At 40.5% G+C, this 21,377-nt stretch overlaps 1 protein-coding gene across 6 annotated transcripts in view; it reads right to left on the reverse strand.

Moving 5' to 3' along the window:
- The window catches only part of LOC122883264 (paired box protein Pax-7-like), a 74,032-nt gene that overhangs the window by 12,343 nt on the left and 40,312 nt on the right, over positions 1–21,377 (reverse strand). For all 6 annotated transcript variants that reach the window (XM_044211673.1, XM_044211676.1, XM_044211678.1 and 3 more), the window contains one exon: positions 19,444–19,643. In XM_044211673.1, the coding sequence (XP_044067608.1) occupies positions 19,444–19,643 (200 nt within the window). The remainder of the gene's footprint in view (positions 1–19,443; positions 19,644–21,377) is intronic.

Here is a 21,377-nt window from a genome sequence, read left to right on the forward strand (position 1 = left end):
ATTGATGAAAGAGGAATGTTTGGACAAAATAGACGGGGAAGTTGAGGAAAGAACCAAGACGGAGGACTAGGAAGACGAAGTGACAAGAGTACAAGGAACTCGTAACACTGAGGAAGACCAAACTAAAAAGAGCGCTTAGGAAAGCGCAAGGAGACGCAGTCTCTGTAACGTCTTTTGAAGCGGACCCCATGCGTAGTAATAATGTGAAACTGCCGAAACGTGTTATTGATAAATATGCAGGGGATATCAGCCAGTGGCAATACTTTTGGGGACAGTTTGAGGTGGCTGTGCACAAAAATCCCAGCTTTAGCTATCTGAGGTCATATCTCATAGGTGCAGCTGCTAATGTTGTTGCAGGATTACCATTGTCTGAAGTCAGTTATGATAATGCAATCCAACTGTTACAGAACAGGTTTGGTAGAAAGGATTTGTTTATTAATGCACATATGACCAAACGTCTAAATCCTGTTAAGAATGCCAGTGATATGAAAGCATAACTGTGAGATACAGATTCAGAGCTGGGCTTCTATGGGAGTCATTTCTGACACTTAGGGCAGTCTGCTGTGCCCCATTCTAATGAAACTCATACCTGAGGAGAAAACTGTGGAGTTTAGCAGACAAGTGGAGGAGGAGGAGGATGTCTGGAAGGTTCAGACAGGTCCGAAGAGAAGACGAAGGTGAACAGTAAAGCTCTCTGTTGTGAACTTCCATCTCAGTTTATAGACCACTTCCTGCTTCAACTTCCACCTACTGTACGCTCTGTAGTTGTGTGGCACAGTTTTCCTGTACAATGAGTGCCTCTTCATAGTGATGTCACCACAAAAATTATGAAATACAAAAACAACAAACAAAAATAAAGGCCATGAATTATCAGTTAGAGTTAAAATTGTTAAAAATGTTACAATGGACACGTTTCATTAGGAACTGATTATTGATTATAGGGTCATTGAGTTGTGTCCTCCTCATTGACATTTCTCCAGACAGACATTCTGAACTCAGAAACACATTATTTCTACATTGTTCAAATCAGAAATGCTGCAGGTTGATGAACAAGCCTTAGTGTGTTTCCCTTTATTGTAGGGTTTTACTAGTCTTCAAAGGACAGTTGTGTTATGGGCTTCTTCACTGTAGCCTTGCTAATTGTTGGTAGTTCATCGACCGTCGAGAATCTCTGTTGCGTTATTGTCAGCAGTGTAAATGCCTTAATCTAGCTATTAGCTTCATCAGGATTTTCACTGTTCACAAGTTCATGTTCATGTTCATGTGTGTGTGTGTGTGTGTGTGTGTGTGTGTGTGTGTGTGCGTGTGTGCGTGTGTGTAAACATGATTTGGACAGATTGAAAAAAAGAATTCTACAAATTAAACATTTTTTTGGTTATTGAAATTGAGTTGTAGATAATATTTTAACATGCTGTCAGCCTTGTTTTGGGACAGTTGGGCATTCATTTTGAAGTGATTCAGGGGCCTTGAAAACCTGGTGGGCCTGATAATGGTGGTTCAGCTTCAGAGAGAAAGAGAGAGAGGAGAGGAGATAAAAAGAGTGGCAGAGAGACATAGGCAGAGAAGCAGAGAGGGGAGAGCCTCCAGGACCCCAGGAGATGTCAAAGCTTGACTTGGGCGAGGAGGTGAGGGGTTTCCAGCAGTCTGACACATCTATTCAGGGCAACAAGGAGGTGGCCTGTCACTGCAGAGCAGCCCATTGTGGTGCTTGAAAGTGGAAATTATTCAAATCTTCATATTTAGCATAAACTTACTGACTTCAATTAAAGGCGCTTGGATTACGAGGTGAAATATTTGGGCAACCACAATACAAGAAAGCAGCAGGGTTCCTCCCAGTGGCAGAGAAGAGCTGGAATATTGTGAGCTTGTGTGAGCCAGTCACAATCTGTTGTATATACAAAAAATACAAAAAATTCTGGTAGTCAAGGTGCTGGTCTGGTGAGCTGGATTAAGACACTCATTTGTTAAAAGAATAGTTAGACATTTTGGAAAAAACACTCACACACCCTTCAGTTTCCTTCTGAGAGTGAGATGAGAAGACAGACCAGTCGTTATGTCATTACTGCACCAGCCCAAATGAAAATAACAGGACTTTTTACTACAGACTATAAGCTTTCCAGTGTCATGTATCTATAGTGATTAGGTCTCGTGCCAACCTTTCTCTGTGACCATGACACTGAACTGGGCCGACTCGTCTCCAGGTGTTCACAAACAGTAAATTCAGGCAGCGTGGGGGAGAGAACGTAATCTTCACTTAGCTCCAATTGTGAAGCAGAGAGCGTTCGTTTTTCCAGAAAGAACTGAGAACCAAGATAACAAATAAAAACTTCCAGGTCTGTATATGGAAAATTAATCAGTCTCAGATTTTAATAACAAACATGTTTTTGCACAGAGGAAAGAGATAAAACATGATCAGGTTTAAGGTAAAACAGCTCAGTCTGACTGTTCATGTTTAGTGTAATACTTCAATTAAATTTTATTTATATAGCACCAATTCATAACAGAAGTTATCTCATTGCACTTTTCCTACAGAGTGTCACGGACTAACAGGCAGAGGACACCGAGATGGAAGTGAATGTCTTTATTCAGACGACAGCCAGAAGTGGAGAGTGTGGAGACAGGTGGAGTGGATCTGGGGAAGCCACAGGAGATTCGGGGGAGACACTGGAATAGTCTGGTGCAGTGAGTCCTAAACACAAACACAGTCAGACACTGAGTGTGGAGAGTGCAGTGGCTTTATACTGAGTGTGATTGGGGCTGATTGAAGGCAGGAGTGTAATTCGGAGCAGGTGTGGGTGATTACGGGCTGGTGAGGACATGACAGGCTGTGACACAGAGCAGGTCTAGACCGAACCCTTTATAATATTATTTACAGAGACCCAACAAATCCCACCATGAGCAAGCACTTGGCGACAGCGGCAAGAAAAAACTTCCTTTAAGAGGCAGAAACCTCGAGCAGAACCAGACTCGGGGGGGGCGGCAGTCCACCGCTGCCGTGTTGGGTTTTGAGATTGAGAGGGAGAGAGCAGAGTTCTACAGGCTCTATGATCAATGCTGATCGATAAAGATCAGGTCCTGGATAACATGATAATGATTTTGAGTGGGTTTCTAGGCAGCTGACAGCTGTTTGACAGTTTGATTTTATTCTCTGATGAATGATTCACTGTGCTCATGTTGTTGACTGACATACAGTAGGTCTATGGACACTTCTGAGTGAAACATCTCTGTACAATGAAGTCAAATATCTGCAAGTCTATTTTTTTTGCTGCAAATCTGCTGGAATTTCATTAAACTGCAGGTATTGAGGGTCAGGGGATTTTTGCTTCATGGTATTACTAGTTAGTCTAATGATCATATCAGCAACAGTTGTTATGTAAGACACTAGAAAGTAGGGCTGCACAATTAATCGCAATATTATCGATATCGCAGTGTGGCTGTAAGTGCAATATCTAAATCACAGAAACTGCAACTTTTTGATGAAGATAAGATGTGTGACAAAGCAGCTTTGTAATGAAGTGCTGCCCCGGCCTGCACATCTGGTTCTCCAGATGTAAGGCAACATGTGTGTTTGGTACAGATCCCAACAAATGTCATTTGTGACATTTTGAATTTTTATTCATAATGAGTTTTTTCAATAAAAATGCAAATTGCGATGCAAAAAATGATCATTCCCACTAATCATGAATCATATTGTAACATCTGTCAAAATAATCGTAAAATGATTTTTTTTACCATATTGTGCAAGCAGGGAGAAACAGCTAGCCTGGCTCTGTCCAAAGTTCTCAAATACACCTACCGACACCTCTAAAGCTCACTCATAGCCACGACTGCTAATTCATGGCAACTTTTGAAAAAGAATATAAGCTGTATGGAAGCTAGTGTCAACTGGAGCAGTCTGCAGAAAAGCTGTTATTGATGGTCTATAGGCAGGTAGAAAGTGTATGCAAGACCTGTGGCCTCAGATTTAAAGATAATGTTCTCTTGGCACTGAGCCCTGGTCAGTAACATCACAACAGAAAAAGACACACAAAGGGATGCTGCGTGTCTTCTTCTGTCCTTAGAGCTGAGGTATCAGACAGGGCAGACTCATACAGTATACAGTTCATCTGAAAATTAATTCTTTCAACTTCTAAGAAGCAGCTAGTAGCAATTAATGACGAAGTGTGAAGTGTAAATGAATACAATATGCATCCTTTCAGATAAATAAACATTTCAGACAAAGAGTTTGCCTTTTTTATCATTTGAATGTCCTCAGCTGTTCTAATGAAACCTTGTTTTGTTTGCTCTCATGTCAGAGGAAACCCTCTTCTTTGTTGGTTTCTAAGCTCAGTCTGCTTCTGCAGCTGCAGCCCACTGATAGCAGTCCTACTTACAGATACTGTAGCCAGGAGCTAATGCAGGGCTTCTTAAACATTCCCAGCAAGCGTTTCACAGAGACAATATCCACAAGGTGTCCAGCGGTGTCAGAATGTGTACACAGCAATATGAATAAGCACAGTGTCATGGCAGAAACCCTAACCCACACTGAAGAATAATTCTGATGAATTTTTACAGCCTGGGTAATATTTGGTCATCATTCCTTTGGATATTATTCTCCCCTACTTGATAACTGAAATCTGAGGACACTGCAACAGGTTTGAACAGATTCAAATAGATATTTAAACTACACTGAATGATTAGATGTTTAATTAATCACTGCTATTCCCTCCCATGCAGACCCCACTAAACTGAAAATATGCAGTGATGTAGGCTGGAGCATGTGAAGAATGGAAAAAAGACCCAGCTTACTTTCTCACCTCGACACATAAGAACAATCACTGCATAAAGTCTGTTTGATTGTTTCAAAAAGTTACTATAGTTGTTGGATGCAGCCCCACCAATTCTGGCATCTCAAAGGTGGGGGGGGGAGACACTGTTGAATAACTCAACAAGCACTTTGTTTGAAGCATACTGAGGCCAAAAGCTGGTGTAAGTCATTGCTTATAATAACTGTGGTAAAATACAGTACTGTGGGTGCTGCACAGTTTAATGCAATGGACGATTATAACTGAGAAGTAAATATGTGGGTTAAATTGTGGATTTGTTGAAGACGGGTTGTCAGATTGTTTGGTTTCCTCTTGCGCCACATTGTTAAATGTGACTACTGCCGTTATGCTTTATGGTATTAATGGCCTAATAATCATATCGATGTATCTCCCAGATCTCGGCAATTTAATTGCTGAGTAAAATACTGTTGGGATGTAACTGATGATTGCCAAGGCTTAGAAAACAGACCCAACTTAGCTGATGAGTATATATGTAGTTTAGCTGTGATGGTGGTTCTATATCTAAATGTCTGCTGCCCCACGTGTACCTGACCATACACCCGCAGGTAGTCAGACATATGCAAAGATTTTAGTTTTTGTAGATACAGAATGAAATTGTAGAGGTATTCGGTAAAGACGGAATAAAGATATGATGTATGTGAGGCAAGGTCATCTCATCACTGGAAGGATGAAATGTAGTGAAATATAACACACACACACACACACACACAGAGGGTGGATATGGTGATAAGCCTCCATCTCAAATAGTGTGAGGAGTCTTTAACAGATGAAGAGATGAGAGGAGAATAGAGGTGTGCAGATGTGCTATGGTTATCTCTGTGCCACACATTATCATATCTCACTACACTACTTTGAAATGCTATCACCCACAACATCTGTTATTTTTTATTCAGCTCATCTTGGTGCTTAGTTCTGAGCTCAGTTTCAAAATAGTGAAAGATAGTTTAGGGATTTTAGAGCGCTGTAACAAAATCAGGCAGTGTATGTGAAAGGCTAAAGGTGACTTCAAACGAAGTGCTTGTTGGATTATCAAACACCGCCTGAAACCCCAACCTCACACCTGTCTGTCCGATGTCAGAATCGTTGGGAAAGGTGTCTAATAATTTGTGTAACTTTCCAAAATAGACAATCTGACGACCACGCCCACTTTATGCAGTGATTGGTCAGGTGTGTGGAGGTGTGAAAGTAGGCTGGGTTTAAACTTCTTTCTCAAGGTCTTTTAGGTTTTTTTATTCTCCACACATCTACTTCCATCACTTTTTGTATGTAACAAGTGCAACAATTGCCCTCGAGGAAACACTGAAAGCTGTTACCCCTCTCTATACCCGCAGGATTTTTGCCTGTGGCCATTCAGAACAGATATTTACACGATACACGAAATAGTTCATACTAGTTGTTCCTGGGTGAGATTATCAACCAATTTCAGCTTACTACAGATATATATGCATATCTGTCAGACGATGAGAAACAAGAAATGTAAGTGCTGAAATATATGTTTATATATGAATATATGTTCATTATATAGTTTGGCAGCCAAAGAGCACTAACAAGTTGTTTTTTACACTGTAAAGGTCTTGTGGTATTGTGCAGGTTCACACTTCACAAGAGCAAAATTAACTAGTTCACGTTCATTTCTTCCGTTTTTTTCCTTTACAAAACGCTGTGAGTTTGACATGGGTGCAGGAACTTTACGGCTTACCCTTTGTTAATGATTTCTTGTGATCATCATTCGCTCGCAGATATTTCCCAAGACTGGTCGGATGCTTCAGCTCAATGTGTTGTTTCAAAAATCTGTGACCCAAAACACAGGGTGCCGTAAAACACAGTGCATGACTGTCGTTAACTCTCGCGGGAGTGAACGTCACTCACGTTCACAGTCATTTGGTGCAAACGGATACGTTCAGTTCATCGCTCACCAAAGCGTGAGCACGTTCAATGAACGTTCATGCACAACACTGTCAGTTACTACATCTCATGGTCACATTATTAATAATAATTTAATAGCCAAATTTAAGGTCTGCATTCCAGCTGCAGTCCATGTTGTTGAGCACACATGATCACTGAGACCAGATTGTACAATGGTGAGATGGTCGAGATAGAAAGAACAGAGTGGAACAATCGAGGATGAACTCACTGCACTACACTACATAACTGTATAATATTTGCATTTAAAACGTATGTTGCTTCATTATGATTTACCTCACAGTGTCAGACTGAAGCTTCTGTTGTGGGCAGATACAGCGACTGGGATTAAGGCTGATGTTGACATGTTGCCGGTGTCAGACAGGATCTATCACTATCTTTCATGGAATCGTAAGTCAGACAGTAATTGCAAAGCACATTAGGCACGTCAGTGTTGAATGCAGAATATCTGATGCAACCAGAGGTAATTATGCAATCAGCTTATGCTATTTTACTCTAAGCAGATGTGTTTTTTGTCAGAGGTCGTAATCCTGAAAATCCCATCTCCCCCATCGGCGATGAAAAAAGAAATTAAAGTCAATGTCATGAAGAAGAAATATTAAAATACAGAGCTGCGCCAACAAACCGATGCATTCAGAACCCGACTGAAAGACAAATATCATATTACCTTATCTGAGGAAATAAACTAAACCTTTGGTGTGTGACCTAGTGATGTGATCAACGTGGTAAAGACCACCATGAAATATGGAACGTTTTGTCTTTGAAAGTCACTACTCACTAATGACATTTCAGTCTTGTTCTGAAATTGAACATTATTTCTGCAAGTAACAGCAAATCATTCAAGGAAACTGAAATTATATAGTTGACAAAACAATCTCAATCAAGGTCTACTTACTCACATATTATGGCGCTTTCGATCATATCAAACTGTCAAGTGTCACTGTCAGTCTCAGCTTTTAGTCCTGAAGTCCTGAAGGTGCTCAGTTTCATGACAACTGAACAACCTCAACTGCTGATGAAGACCATGTGATATGGTCGAAAGCTCAGGAAAAGTGAGTAGGTAGACCTTTTTTTTTTTGGTAAACTGCTGTTTACAAGGACAAGAATGAACTGTCAAGCACGACAAAATGAAGGAATTGCTAAATTTTTCAAATCATACATTCTCAAATAGTAGTCGGGGCTTTTATGTACCACAACTACACAGAGCTTATTTTGGAGACAGGCCTTTATTTTTAATTTCCCCTGTTTTTATAGGTATATACATTAAACATCTGGCCCTGTTTTAATTTGCTATTAATCCAAAACTTCAACCATGTTTTCATGTTGTCTTGATACATCCTGTATAATGTACATTTCCGCAGCACTATTTCCATCAGTACAACAGTCATGTCATACTCTCCACTCTGCTGCTCTAACTTTTCTTTTAAAACTCTAATACTGTTCTCATTCACTCATTAATTCCATTACTTTGCTGGGGTTTTTCTTTGTTTGTTTGGTCAATGTTAAGCTACTGTCAATAAACCCAACACTTCCCTCCGTCCCCTCCCTGGTAGGCTTTTATGTGAAACAGCAGGTAGTGTTAAGATTTACTAATGGTGCTTTAACACTGATAGAAACAGAAAAGTAGAAATGAGTGAAATGAATGAAGGAATGAGAACAGTAATTTTATTATAAAGGGAAACTCAGAGCAGCAGAGTGCAGAGTACAGCACGGAGTGGTCAGGAGTGTCACCAGAGTAATTATAGACTTTACAATGCTTAATCAACTGACACACAAATCAATTTTAAAAAGCTCAAAGTAAAAAACTATTTGAAAAATAATTGAAGTTCAACCCACACAGCATTACTAGGAGATCTGATTGGCCAGGCTCCTTCCAAAACAGAACAGCTGGCCAATCAGAGCTCCTGTTGCTGCTCAATGGGTTGGACTTTAATGACTTACGTAACTTAACTTAGTACATGACTTACGTAACGTAATTATTTTAACCCAAACCATGATTTCCTAAACCTAACCAAGTAGTTTTGTTGCCTAAACCTAACCAAAGTGCGACTGTTTCACAACGTTAACTACGTGTTTAACGTCACGTAACCTATGTGGTCGTATGGGTTGGAGGACTGGGTTCGGCAGATGTGGCTATTCATTGCAATTACTGCACATCACAGGAAGTCTGTTTTTTTATCTTTATATTGTATGAATACCAATCTCCAAAGAATGGTTCCTTATGACCCCCTGACCTTTTATCCAGCATCACCATTAGGTCAAAAGGCCTCTTGCCCAATGTCAGCTGGGCTCAGTTCCAGCCCCCCACGACCCTCTAAAGCAGATATAGCTGATGGATGGATGGATGGATGGATGGATGGAGAAATCCTGATGGTTTGACATCCTTTCCTCTGGTGCCATAATCTAAATTTCCCCTTACACAGAGCTTACATGTAACAGGCAAATAAAGATCAAATTTACACATACATGACCTTTTGTCACGTGCTATCCCATCAATTAAGGTCTGATTTTCCACTGTACATTACTCTTTGATTCTTAGTGTACAAATTATATGTCTAAATGCTCCTTTTGTCTTAAAACAGTAAAGATTATAGGTTAGAGTAAAGTGTGGCCAATAGGACCATTATGACATAACTGCCAATTGTAAGTATCATATGGTCCTGTTATTAAGGTATTCTGTTTATGTAAATATTTAGGTTTTATTTTTTGTTTTACTCAGAAACGCTTGGTCAGCATTGCTTCTCTTTACTTCTGCTCTTCAGCCTTCAACAGTCTGAAAATTTCTATCTGAATCTGTGTAGCTGATTGCAGAACAGTTGTTTACCATTTCAGCTGTTGGGGGGGGTCATGTGAATGCATCAATGATTTTCAACGCTGAACAGGACACTACATCAGAGATGTGAAGGTATCTGGAAATAATGCTCACCCTCTGGCCAATCAGAATCAAGTATTGGCTGTGGTCATGGTACAATGTTTGTAAAAACTGATCACATAAATAAAACAGCAGATGTGAGTTTGAGGTTGTAGTTGTTCGTGCACTGCAGCCAGTCAACGCCTACATTTCATCTAAACCACAGGAACTAGAGGGGCTTAACACTTTTCTACCCACTCAGTCAGTCAGACAGCACCCTGGGCTCTGTTTAGTTTCCACTGAGGGAGGAGGAGAGGAGAGCACTCACTGAGTGATAAATAAAGAAAAATATATCCTACAAACATTCCATCAGTGGGTATGATTTAAATTCCTCTGCTTTTCTGGCAGCTTTCTTGAGTAGGTCTTGTGTTTTATTTATTTATTTGCTATAAAGCTCTTTGCTTTGCCTCTTGCCAAACTGAAGCAGCATCTGTTTTTCAGGCGATTTCTAATTAACATCTGCCCCCCCCCCACACCCCCACTCTATTCCTCATTATGGGAATGATGTAAATATATGTGCTCATCCTTTTTGATTTGTTGACATGGGAGCGTGCCAGTTGACAGCGTGCCCAGTCAAAGAGCTTAGTACTGCAAATTTTAATAGCAGCTGAGACTAATATTAGGCACCACACTCATTGACATTCAGGTGCACACAGCCATGTCAACACACAGTGAACTGGGGGCTGCAGGAGGACAGGCACAGGAATGGGGGTGCTTTTATTTGTATTTTTTTTAGGGAGGGTGTGGGGGCATGGGGGTGGGGAGCTGGAGGTCCCTGTGTGCTCAGGCTTTTACACATTTCCTCATTGATTTAAAAAAAATGTTAATGTTAATGGAAGTGTATGTGGAAGCGGTGCAGTGTGCGGGGTGGGGTTGGGGGTGGGGGGGCCCCCACATCCCCCCAACCCCACCTCCTTATCTCAGGCCGACAGTTGTCAGGAATCACGAGCAGAGGCCTGAGTTAGCGAGGCAGGCAGGCAGGCCTGGGGATATGGATCAAAGAGACAGAGCTGGAGAACCAAAGCAGCTCTGATCCCCCAACACTGAAACCCACTCTATTCTATCCTTACTCGCCCGCTCTCTCTCTCTCTCTCTATCTCTCACCCCGACATCAAATAGCGAGCCAGAGAGCTCCACCATTCCAAAGCAGGCTAAATCTTCCTCTCACAACAAACCGGAGAGGAAATGAGAGAGCAAGAGGAGAAATGTGTTCTTTACTCGTGTGATGTGTTGATGTGTTGGGGTCACTGTGGGAAGTAATAGTTTCATCTTCAGTGGCAGGTCACTAAGTTGTCTGACCTGACAAAAACGGATTAGTGGTCCAGCATCACTGACTGTCTGACTGAAGGAAAAAACTCCTCACCACTCAGAGGGCTCGAAAGCAAAATAGATTTATGGGAATTTGTCAAAAAGTGTGGTTTAAAAAAAAAGCTTTATTTTTGCGGGCTTTCTTGAGGAGGGGGGGGGGTACCAACTGTGATGGTGAAGCTGTGAAAAGGGTTTCTTTTTACATATGCAATGCTATCACAGGGATGGCATTTCATACTGTCATTTTGTCTTTCTGTCAATAAGACTTGGAATTGGCTGCACACTCCATCTCCACATGAAAGTCAGCCTCTAATTCTTTCCCATTCAATTTGAGAGGAGGAGGCGCAGAAATGGCTTGTGTGAATTACATTCCAAATGCAATATAGCTGTTTCAAATTGAATTATTGCCTGTCACAGCACATGGTCTTCCTGCAATTTTGAAGTGGGATCTTAGGAAATTCTCCCTACATTGTTATCTCATGTAAATGCCTGGGAACATGATGAAAGGGTCAACGGCAGTGAACCCATAATGGAAAAGCTTCAGCTGGTACTCGGAGCTATTCAGAATAGACTGAGAGGACAATAAACACAGAATGCAGCAGCATTCACTGCAGATGCAATTCATGTCAGGAATGAATACTATTTCAATCCAATGAATTTACTGGAGCTGTTTTGATTTAAATTTGATGGGATTTCTTCCACAGTCAACTCATATGTTGGTGCTCTGTCCTAACACATAACAGTGGATGGTAAGAACAGTCCTTAAGGTCATAAATGTACCTGAAGGCTGTACAGGATGATGCAGCCATTTCAAACTTAGATTTTACCATTTAAAAAAAATAAAACAGCAGAAAGTAAGAAGCTACAACATATGATGAATGATAATGTTAAGATTGTGTGTGTTCATAGAAGGTAGCACACAGCATTAGCTACATTTAGAGTGGATACATTTTAATCTCTTCAAACCTGATTTACCCTTTAAATTTCCCTCTAAGTAGCTTCAAAGTTGTCAACAGCATCTTTTCCACACTGCATGAATATATATATAGACATAAATACATAAACTTATATAAATAACCTGTTATGTGCTTTTTCCACTGCATCATTTAAGTTACTGTGTGTGTGTTTTTATATATATATACATAAATTATATTATATTGAACTGACTGAAATATTCAAACCTAAGACCTTGCTCATGGTGGGATTTGTTGGGTCTCTGTAAATAATATTATAAAGAGTTCGGTCTAGACCTGCTCTATAGGAAAAGTGCAAAGAGATAACTTTTGTTATATAAATAAAATTGAATTGAAGACAACATGTTATTAATGGATGCACCAATCATTCAAATGGAAATATTGTGTTTTTTGTCATTTAAATCGGATAATCAGACACAAATTTGTGATTTGTGATATTGGGCTATACAGATACATTTAGAGAATACTAAACACAAATCACACTTTCCATAGCATTAAGTAAATTTATTCTAACACCGGTTTTTGTTAAAACAAATACTGAATGTACACAATTTATAACTCTCCCATTATAGTATATATACACACATATGTGTATATATAAATACATTCCTTCAGTCTGGTAATTCCTAATGTAAACCAGTGCTGCATTTTTTCACAGAAAGGGAGGGATGATTGTGGTAAACGAAGGCAACCATGGCTCTTGATATTTATGCAGGTTTCTTTTGTAGCATTAAGCCCCGACACAACGATTAATAAGCACGTGCTGTAGAAATGCCTGTTATCCACAACTCTCCAGTACAACAGCAAATCTCTTTTTTGTCACCAAATCCTCATGTCTCTCGTCTCCTCTTGTCAAAGAAAACAGGAGGAAGGAAAGTCATACCAACCAGCTCAGAAAAAACAACTGTCAATAAAATATGAAGAATAACAGAATCATTGCAGACAAACGTGGTTGATTTTCCAACTCTTTGTAAACAGCATTTCAATCTTATTTTCTGCCTGTTAGGAGGATCTTGTTGCTCGGGGTGGGCTGCACTGCCCAGTGTTTGTGACTAATTGCATCAAATGTCTTCGTCTTCAGCCAGTGATGTGTATTGATATGAGCCAGTCGTCTATTCTGCCACAGAGAACAATCCCTCCTGAGCTCACAAAGTCTCATTTGGAATGGTTATTGTTCAAGAGACCAAGACAGGATAACACAGGGAATCCCGCTCTCCTCCCTGTTGGTGTGGACACACAAACACATTGACACAGAATTTCTGCTGCCAACTCTTTGTAAATGAGAAAAGCTGTGTTAACATCTAGCAATGTGTGATTTAAAGTGAAGATTCATGGCACTACAGTCAGGCTCACAGCAATGAACTGACATGCTGATGGCCACAGAAAACTGCACTGCAGCCCCAACTATGGCCGTCATCAGACCAACATTATCATTGCTTGAAAAAGCCCACCCTATCGCCAGACAAGAACATCAATATTGAGTGATTCTGAAAAGCCCTGGATTACGTTCAATGACAATGGGTTTTTTAGGTCCAAAAATGATCACTGTCTAATATCCTTGCACAGCAACTGGGTTATAGTTATGGTTCGGGAAAGATTGTGGTTACGGTTAATAAACATTACTGCAGGTTTGTAACAGGACATGAATTCCGGTCTCCTGCATGGAAGTCAGATGTGACACATGTCCATCCACCACCCTGATCTTCCCACCCTCACTTTGCACCTTGCTACATAAAGGACACACTACGCCTGCACTAGCACCAAATGTTGGCATTGGACATAAATTGTGTGGTGCAGAATTGTCCGATATGCACATACTTCCTGGGATAACTGGGCTGGAAGAAACACAGCCCCCTCATTCATTTTGATGACATCACTGTGTTGCTGACGAAGAGGGCACTGGCAAAAATTCAGGATCGTCTAGCAAAAATCTGAAACTGGCTCAGCTTTTGTTGCAAAGAAAACTTTATTTATATAGTGCATTTCATTCCAGGGGAGATTCAGTGTGCTTCACACAAAAACATATGTATACCTGTACATAGTATATACACATGCAAAACATACATGTGTATAGACAACAACATAGAACAACCCGATACACTTCGAACGTAATGAAGGAAAACTAATCAAATGCACAGAACAGGAAAGTTTTTATTCTGCTTTTAAACAATGTTAATGTTGGATCACATTTCATACACTCAGGCAAATTACTCCAGCAGCTTGGACCACAAAAACCAAAAGCTGCTTCACCAACTTTTGATTTAACCCTCTGAAAACAACTGGAAGGCCTGAGCTAGAGGACCTACAGTCAGAGATCTGATAGGTTCAAAGTGAATTAGTAGGTCAGAGAGGTACTGTGGAGCAAGACATTTGGAACTAACCAGGAGCCAATGCAGAGATCTGAGAACAGATGTGATGTGATCAAATTTGTTCTTTCTTGTTAGGATTCTGGCAGCAGCATTTGGAATTAGCTAGTCTGCCCACAGTCTTTTTAGGTAACAAGAAATTAATGCATGTATATGTAATTTCTGCATCTGCTTATGTCTGCATTTCAGTGGCTGCATTTATATGTTCACCAAAGCACTTTACAATTTGCCTCTCATTCACACACACACTCACACACCAATGGCAGTGAGCTACCGTCCAAGGTGTTGGTCTGACCATCAAGAGCAATTTGGATTAGCAGACGAGCCAGAACCGAAACCATGAGTGAAATAAGAAGCCTCTTACTCTGGATATATGCATCGAATGATAAAAGGCAGATTTTTTGATTTTGGCGACTTAGCTCTTGAAAGTTAGGTCTGAATCATCGATGACAGAGTTCTGTGTGGTGTAGTACTCTTCAGGAAGAAAGAGGATAAACAGGAACACATTTCCTGCGACAGAGGTTTAGCACCAATTACAAGGATTTCTGTCTAGTGTTGTGGGACATGTAGGTGTTTATGTTATTAATGCATTCGACCAGTGATTCAACAGGGCTGAGGTCTCCAGGGGACAGACATAGGTATAAGTGTGTTTCATTAGATTAGATTAGATTCAACTGTATTGTCATTACACATGTACAGTACAAGGCAACGAAATGCAGCTTAGGTCTAACCAGAAGTGCAATGAGCGAGTGCAGGATATAAAGTGTGTGCAGGACAGAGCAGTATTATGAAAATATTTTACAAGTGGTACTATGGACATTATATACAGATGGCATTACTATAAACAGAAGAATACTGATGGATATGTACAATAATGAATTGGACTGGGCAGAATAGTAGTGCAATGAATATTAAGTAGTGCAAATTATGGACAGACTTTCAGCATAATCATTGGTAACATACCTTGCGTTACCTGACTATGTGGCCAAGGGGCACATGTACGGACTGAACAGCAATGGACCAAGTATCAACCCTTGTGGGACTCTGCATACAGTGTTGACATTCTTAGAGATGAAGTTCCCAAGAGTCTGTCTTGGTTTACCTTAGTCCAAGTCTTCCTTTGCTACCAAAAAAAGCTGGTAAGTGAACGTTTTTGTGGAGTTTTTAATTAAAAAATCCTCACAGAATGATGAGCAAATAGTTTCTCTGCACTGAGTTTATTCTACCCAATCAGATTTTAAGGCATTTTGCTAAAGCCAATCAAAAGATTTCCAGCTTATTCTTTTAAGCTAATCGGCTTGCTTAAGTTTTATCAGAGGGTTGACTGCTTTTAACATTTGTGATAAAGTTGTAAACCAGTTAATTTCTAGAATACAAAATGTATGAATGAATCATAATCTATTGCTCTAATGTTTGTTAATAAGAAGTTATGTGACATTTTGAAAATGCTATATTCATACATTTTTCCTAGGGATGGAGTGGTGCTCACTTTCATCCCACGAGTTTACTGATGCCCATGGGCCCAACATTTAAGTTTCTGAAAAGGAAAACTCAAAATTCTGAGTGAACTCAGGAGTCAGATGTCTGTAACCAACTATGAAACTATGAAATGTCCAGATACATTTTGAGTCTAAAATATTTTTTTCCCTAAAAAATAAGGTTTAAAAAATTGGCAAGATGATGTAACTAATGCCTGAATATAATAAGAAATTACTTTTACTATTTTAACTCCACTCCAGCTTAGTATTGTGTAATCAATCATGACTGTTATTCACCAGCAGCAGCAAGGTTCAGTATTGTTAGTTGACCACCAGTCATTGGCCCAAAGTGGTACCAGCCCGACCAGGATTTCTCCCAATCCTCCTGATCACTGTTCCAACACTGCAAGAATTTACTGGCTAAAATCAGTAAACTGATCCATTGCATACTGTTGGGCCTCACCACGTGTGGAGAACAAAGAACAGAGGCATTTGGGAAACCGGAAAGCCTGAACTCATAGAAACGGTGCCAAATCTCCACCAGTCGTTAATTCACACTTTGACGCGGGATCCCAGTGAATCCAAACCCTGGATTCCTACTGGACGAGGCGCCAAAAGCGGCACAGGAAATCCTGGCGCTCCGGCCATGACGTCTTCACCTCCATAAAAGCAGAGCTCACAAGTCACTGTCTTTCCATTGTAACTTCGGTTGCTTCAGGGGACACATCACATGAACTTTAACTCCCGAGGTAAAGTCTTACCTGGTGGACAAGCAACAGACAGTTTTGTGTTTGCTGAACACACTTTCCATATAACAATCCCGTACCTGCAGAATGATTCGGGTTTTACCGTTTTCGTCACAGAGAGAAGGACAGCCGCTGAGCCTCGCTCTTTCCCCAATAAAGTCAACTGCTGTTTCCCGCTGCTGTCACCCGAAGAGACCGTTTCACCGTTGAACCCGGCAACAGTGCGGACCGTGGCCATGTCAGCATCCGAGCCTGAGAGGACTCTGCCGGATAATCCAAGCGGACTGATGCATTAAATCACTATCAAGAGCGATCCCAAGTAAGAGGCTTGTGTCTGGACGAAGTAGATTTTATAACTGTTTGTTATTTCATCTAAGCTTCATTGTTGTGAAGTTCAATTGTGCTGTGCATTATGGCGGAAAGTAACAGACCACTGTATCCTGTTTATGCTGTGTGTTTTCGTGCTTGGCACGTTCCACTGTGTATCGTTAACACGCCACTGGACTGTTTAACTGTGTTAGATTTGTAGCCACTGTGGAAGCTAATAACTGTGCTTTATCAGACCAAAGTCCAGTAACACAGCTGTTGAATGTAAGTTTGCAGCCAGGTTACTGTGTGATAAAGGGACAGCTATTGTGCTCTGCCACCGCATTTGAGATTTCTTGTGCCTTACTCTGTGTGCCTTTCCTTCTCTCTCCTCCTCACAAACCCACTCACCTTTACACGTACATGTACACTTACACACACATCTCAAACAACCCAGATTGTGTGGTAGCATAACTAGCTACACCCCACGCCATCCTGAGGACAAATGGAGCATTTTTCATTTCGAGTTGTGATAACAGCTGGTTGTGACGGTCACCCTCAACTGTCCACTATTATCAATGTATGATAGTATTTTAAATATCAACATTTTTGGGTGGACAGCCACCTTTGAGACCATAATATTAATTATTATTATTAATAATTTTGATTATATTAATAGTTTTACTTATATTCATAAATATCTTTGATATTTTTGCTAATAATCAAACCTTCCCTACCTGAATCCCAACACATACCAATGGAAATGGAATACCAAAGATCTTGTGAAAAAATAACAGAAAGTCGATTGCAATCATTTTGTTCAAAGAGCTCATTGTAACCACCCAGGCCGATTTGGTTCAGTGAAAATCAAAACAGATTTGACTAAAAACCTGTTATTCTGTGTTCAGAGAGAAAATATATAATATAGTCAACCCTAAACCAAAGTCAAACACAAACAGGACTACAGGACATGGTACTTGGATATCAGCTACAATTCATTAGAGCAGCCTGCATTGAAAGCAACATCTGTTAATTACAAAATGAGAGACGCTGTCTGAAATTAATGATCACAGTCAGTTAGTCAGTGAGATTATTTCTTTTCTACTTTTGCCCTTGAAGAGTGGGAAGGATTTGTTCTCCCACTGAATATCTTTATGGTTGAAAGTTCAAGCCAGAATCCATTAGGAGCCATGGGGTCGAACAATGTAGTTAATTGCACATACTCAGGGGATACGATGAATTGTAAAATGTTATTGTTCTAATTCACCCGTAAGCAAAGGGCTGTGTGCAGTTAATTCAGCACTTACTGACTAAAAGTCAGTTACGTCTTCTTATAAAAATAAAGTATTTCTGATTCTGATTAATAACTTGGAAATGCTCAATCTCATCTGCTGATTTCAACAAAGTCAACACAGAAATTCAAATATTATTAATAATAATATTATTGTGGTTATACATGTTCACACAAACATAGACAGTAAATCCACTGAACAGAGCAATGAACATCAGTGAGGCAGAAATATAGGTGATACCCAGTATAGCTGAAAAAACACTCCAGTGTTTTACATGTGTATGCACTTTGGAACGAGATGATGGAGCAGGATAACAGCATTACATGTTGCACATGTACCCTGCAAGTACTGTATTTAAAAAGATGATCTAAAGGAAAATTTTGGTTTATTTCAATCTGGCATATTACCCATAAATGTGGCTATTGTGACTCAATGGGTCGTGCCAACTTTGTACTCAGGTCTCAATCGCTGATAAGTACAGTGACATTATGTCTAACACTGAAACTGGTGGACAGGTTGTAAGGATTGAGCAAATGGTCACATGGCCCTGTAGTGCTTCAATCATAGATGCGCTGTTCTCCCCCTTAACTTTACAATTCTGCAACGTCACTGATCCCACTGTTGTGAGGACCAGCATTGGACAAGTTAATTACTTTTTGCCTATTACTCATTGAAAATGTATTCACCTAACCTTACTAATTAGTTAACAGTTGAACTTTTTTCATTACTTTCAGTTAATCAGCCCACCTCTGTCAAAGGTGACTCGCAACAAATATAAGAACATCTTGATTTAATGAGCAACCAGCCATCACTTTGAAGCAATTCACTAACCATAAACAGCAAGCTTGCACACACCAGGCGTCCCGTCCTCAACTAAGTTGCCAACTTCACATCCTCTAAAAAAGCCCAGGAGATTTGGGGATGTACCAGTGGCTTGACGCCACATGTCAATAAGGTAAGTTTGGAGTTACCAGAAGGCGTATTCCTTCTCTTTTGTTAGAGGCTAGCCACCGCTCCCCACCTCCAGCCCATGTGCAAACCTAAAATGTCCCAGACCAGTCTGTACACTGAACACACAAAGATGAAACTGATATGGATCGTCCTAACCAACTCCCAGCAAGACAGCAAGCAAGCCGACCCAGCAAAATGTCAGAGTAACAGAGCATTACTGGAATTAAAGTAATGCATTACAGCTCAACACTGATGAGGTTGATGTTTAGTTCTATTTACTTTACTTGATTCATGACTGAGCTAATGTTACCATGAGTACACATCCTCATGCATAAATGTTACAGTAGTTCAGCAGGTCTTACCTGTGGGGAGAGTCCGTTGCTGACAGGGTTGACGTGGTTGCTAGGTGTTGCAGAGCTCATGAAGGTGTCGGAGTAGCTGGAGAAGCCATGGCGGTTGGAGGCTAGACCGTAAGCAGAGCTGCTGTCAGTGCTTGACAGACCGCTCTGGTGCATGGTGGACGGAGGTAGCGGCTGGGGACGGTGAACTGTACCACCACCGTCTGAAGAGCAAAACACAACAGCACATAGCTGAGCACCATCTAAAAACCTCCCTGTACCCCAGTCTGATGTTGTGTGCAATAACACAGATGTATTTCTTCAATCGCTCAAGCATGTAAATAGGACAGGAGCTAGGCTAGCAGTTTCGCCCTTCTACCAGTCTGTGTGCTAAACTGGATATATCTATGAACAGTGGTAGCAGTGCTTTCAGGTGAGCAGTGTGGCATCAGGCATGGCAGCAAAAGAGTGAGCAGAGCACTGAGGGCTTAAGTACACCACCATGATGAAAAAGATGTTTTGGATATACGTTACAGGGAGAAAAGTATGTCATGTGAGTGTAGCAACAGACTTTGCCTGAACCAGATCACAGGCTTCACCTCATTTAGGGTGCTTTCACACCTAAACTGGTTCGATTAAAACAAACTCTGGTGCGCTTTCCCGGTTAGTGCAGTTTGTTTGGGCTGGTGTGAAAGCTGTCAATGAACTCTGGTGTGGACCAAAAACCTGACCGAGACTTGAAAAGGAGAGTGTCAGTCCACTTCCAAGCGGACTCTGATGTGGTTCGTTTGTGGTCTGATAGCAAGTGGACCAACTACAGGATTTTAGGATAGTATACAAGTTATTTTAGCATGATTTCAAAACCTAAACTACAATTAAATAAATCTGCTTATTGTGAACTGTTCAGGAAGTGATCTTCTAATGAGAGATCTGTATAAACGATGCAAATCATTTGGTAACACAGGTCAGCAGGTAAATGCAGGATTTTCCCTGACTAAACAGACCGTCAAAAGCAGTTAAACCTATGGTCTGAAGTGCTTATACTCCATATACTTTGGCAGTCCATTATGCCCATTAAAAAGTGTGTGACACAGTGATCCCACAGTAATACCACCTAGAATATTGCTGTACATGACACCTCTTTTTTGTCCTGTCTACCTGTTTATTTTAAAGCTGCAGCCGGTGTCTGTACTCTGCCAAAGATAATTTGTGAGGGAAGAAGCTCCGCTCTGTAACAATCGCGAGTAGATTTGAGCTCATCACGTCACATCAATTTCAGGAGTCTGAATCCCCCAGATAATCTTTCATTCATATGAGATTGATAATTTCAGATGATCAATTTAATAATTTTGAACCAGAATCTTCGGTGTTTGGATTAAGTAGCTCGTAAAAATAAGTCATACCAAATAACACCTGTTATTTCAATGTGCCAAATACAAATCAACATTGCGTAGCCTATCTTCTGCTGCTATGAATCAGACTGGATTCGGTTTTGGTAGATACAAATATTAAAGGACTCGGATCGAGATTGGTGGCAGAAAAACTTGGTCAGAACATCCCTAATTGTTCCCCTTGGACCAGACCAATGAACAGAACTACAGGTGTGAAAGGGCCTTTAGTTAAAGCTTCATGAATATGTGTTTGGCCCCTAAGAGGAAGAAGACCAAAACAAGCTGGTCTCTCCTGAGGAAACTATCTGGCTCTTTAGCAGCTAGATGTTTGATTTGCATCTTGATGAAAACTTGTCTTCCAATTTAAGAAGGAATGACATTGTCAATCAGAACAGGTGCTACCTGAAAAACCCAATGCAAGTTTTTCAATAGCAAAGTGTCTAACTCAAGACAAATGAAAGGAAACAACTGAATAAATGAGTGCAGAAATATACTGAATGCAGATGCTTTAAACAGTACACGAGGGCTCACTGAGGTTTGATGAAACTAATTTGAATCATATGCTAT

Source organism: Siniperca chuatsi, linkage group LG10, assembly GCF_020085105.1.
Source record: "Siniperca chuatsi isolate FFG_IHB_CAS linkage group LG10, ASM2008510v1, whole genome shotgun sequence".
Taxonomy (NCBI): domain Eukaryota; kingdom Metazoa; phylum Chordata; class Actinopteri; order Centrarchiformes; family Sinipercidae; genus Siniperca; species Siniperca chuatsi.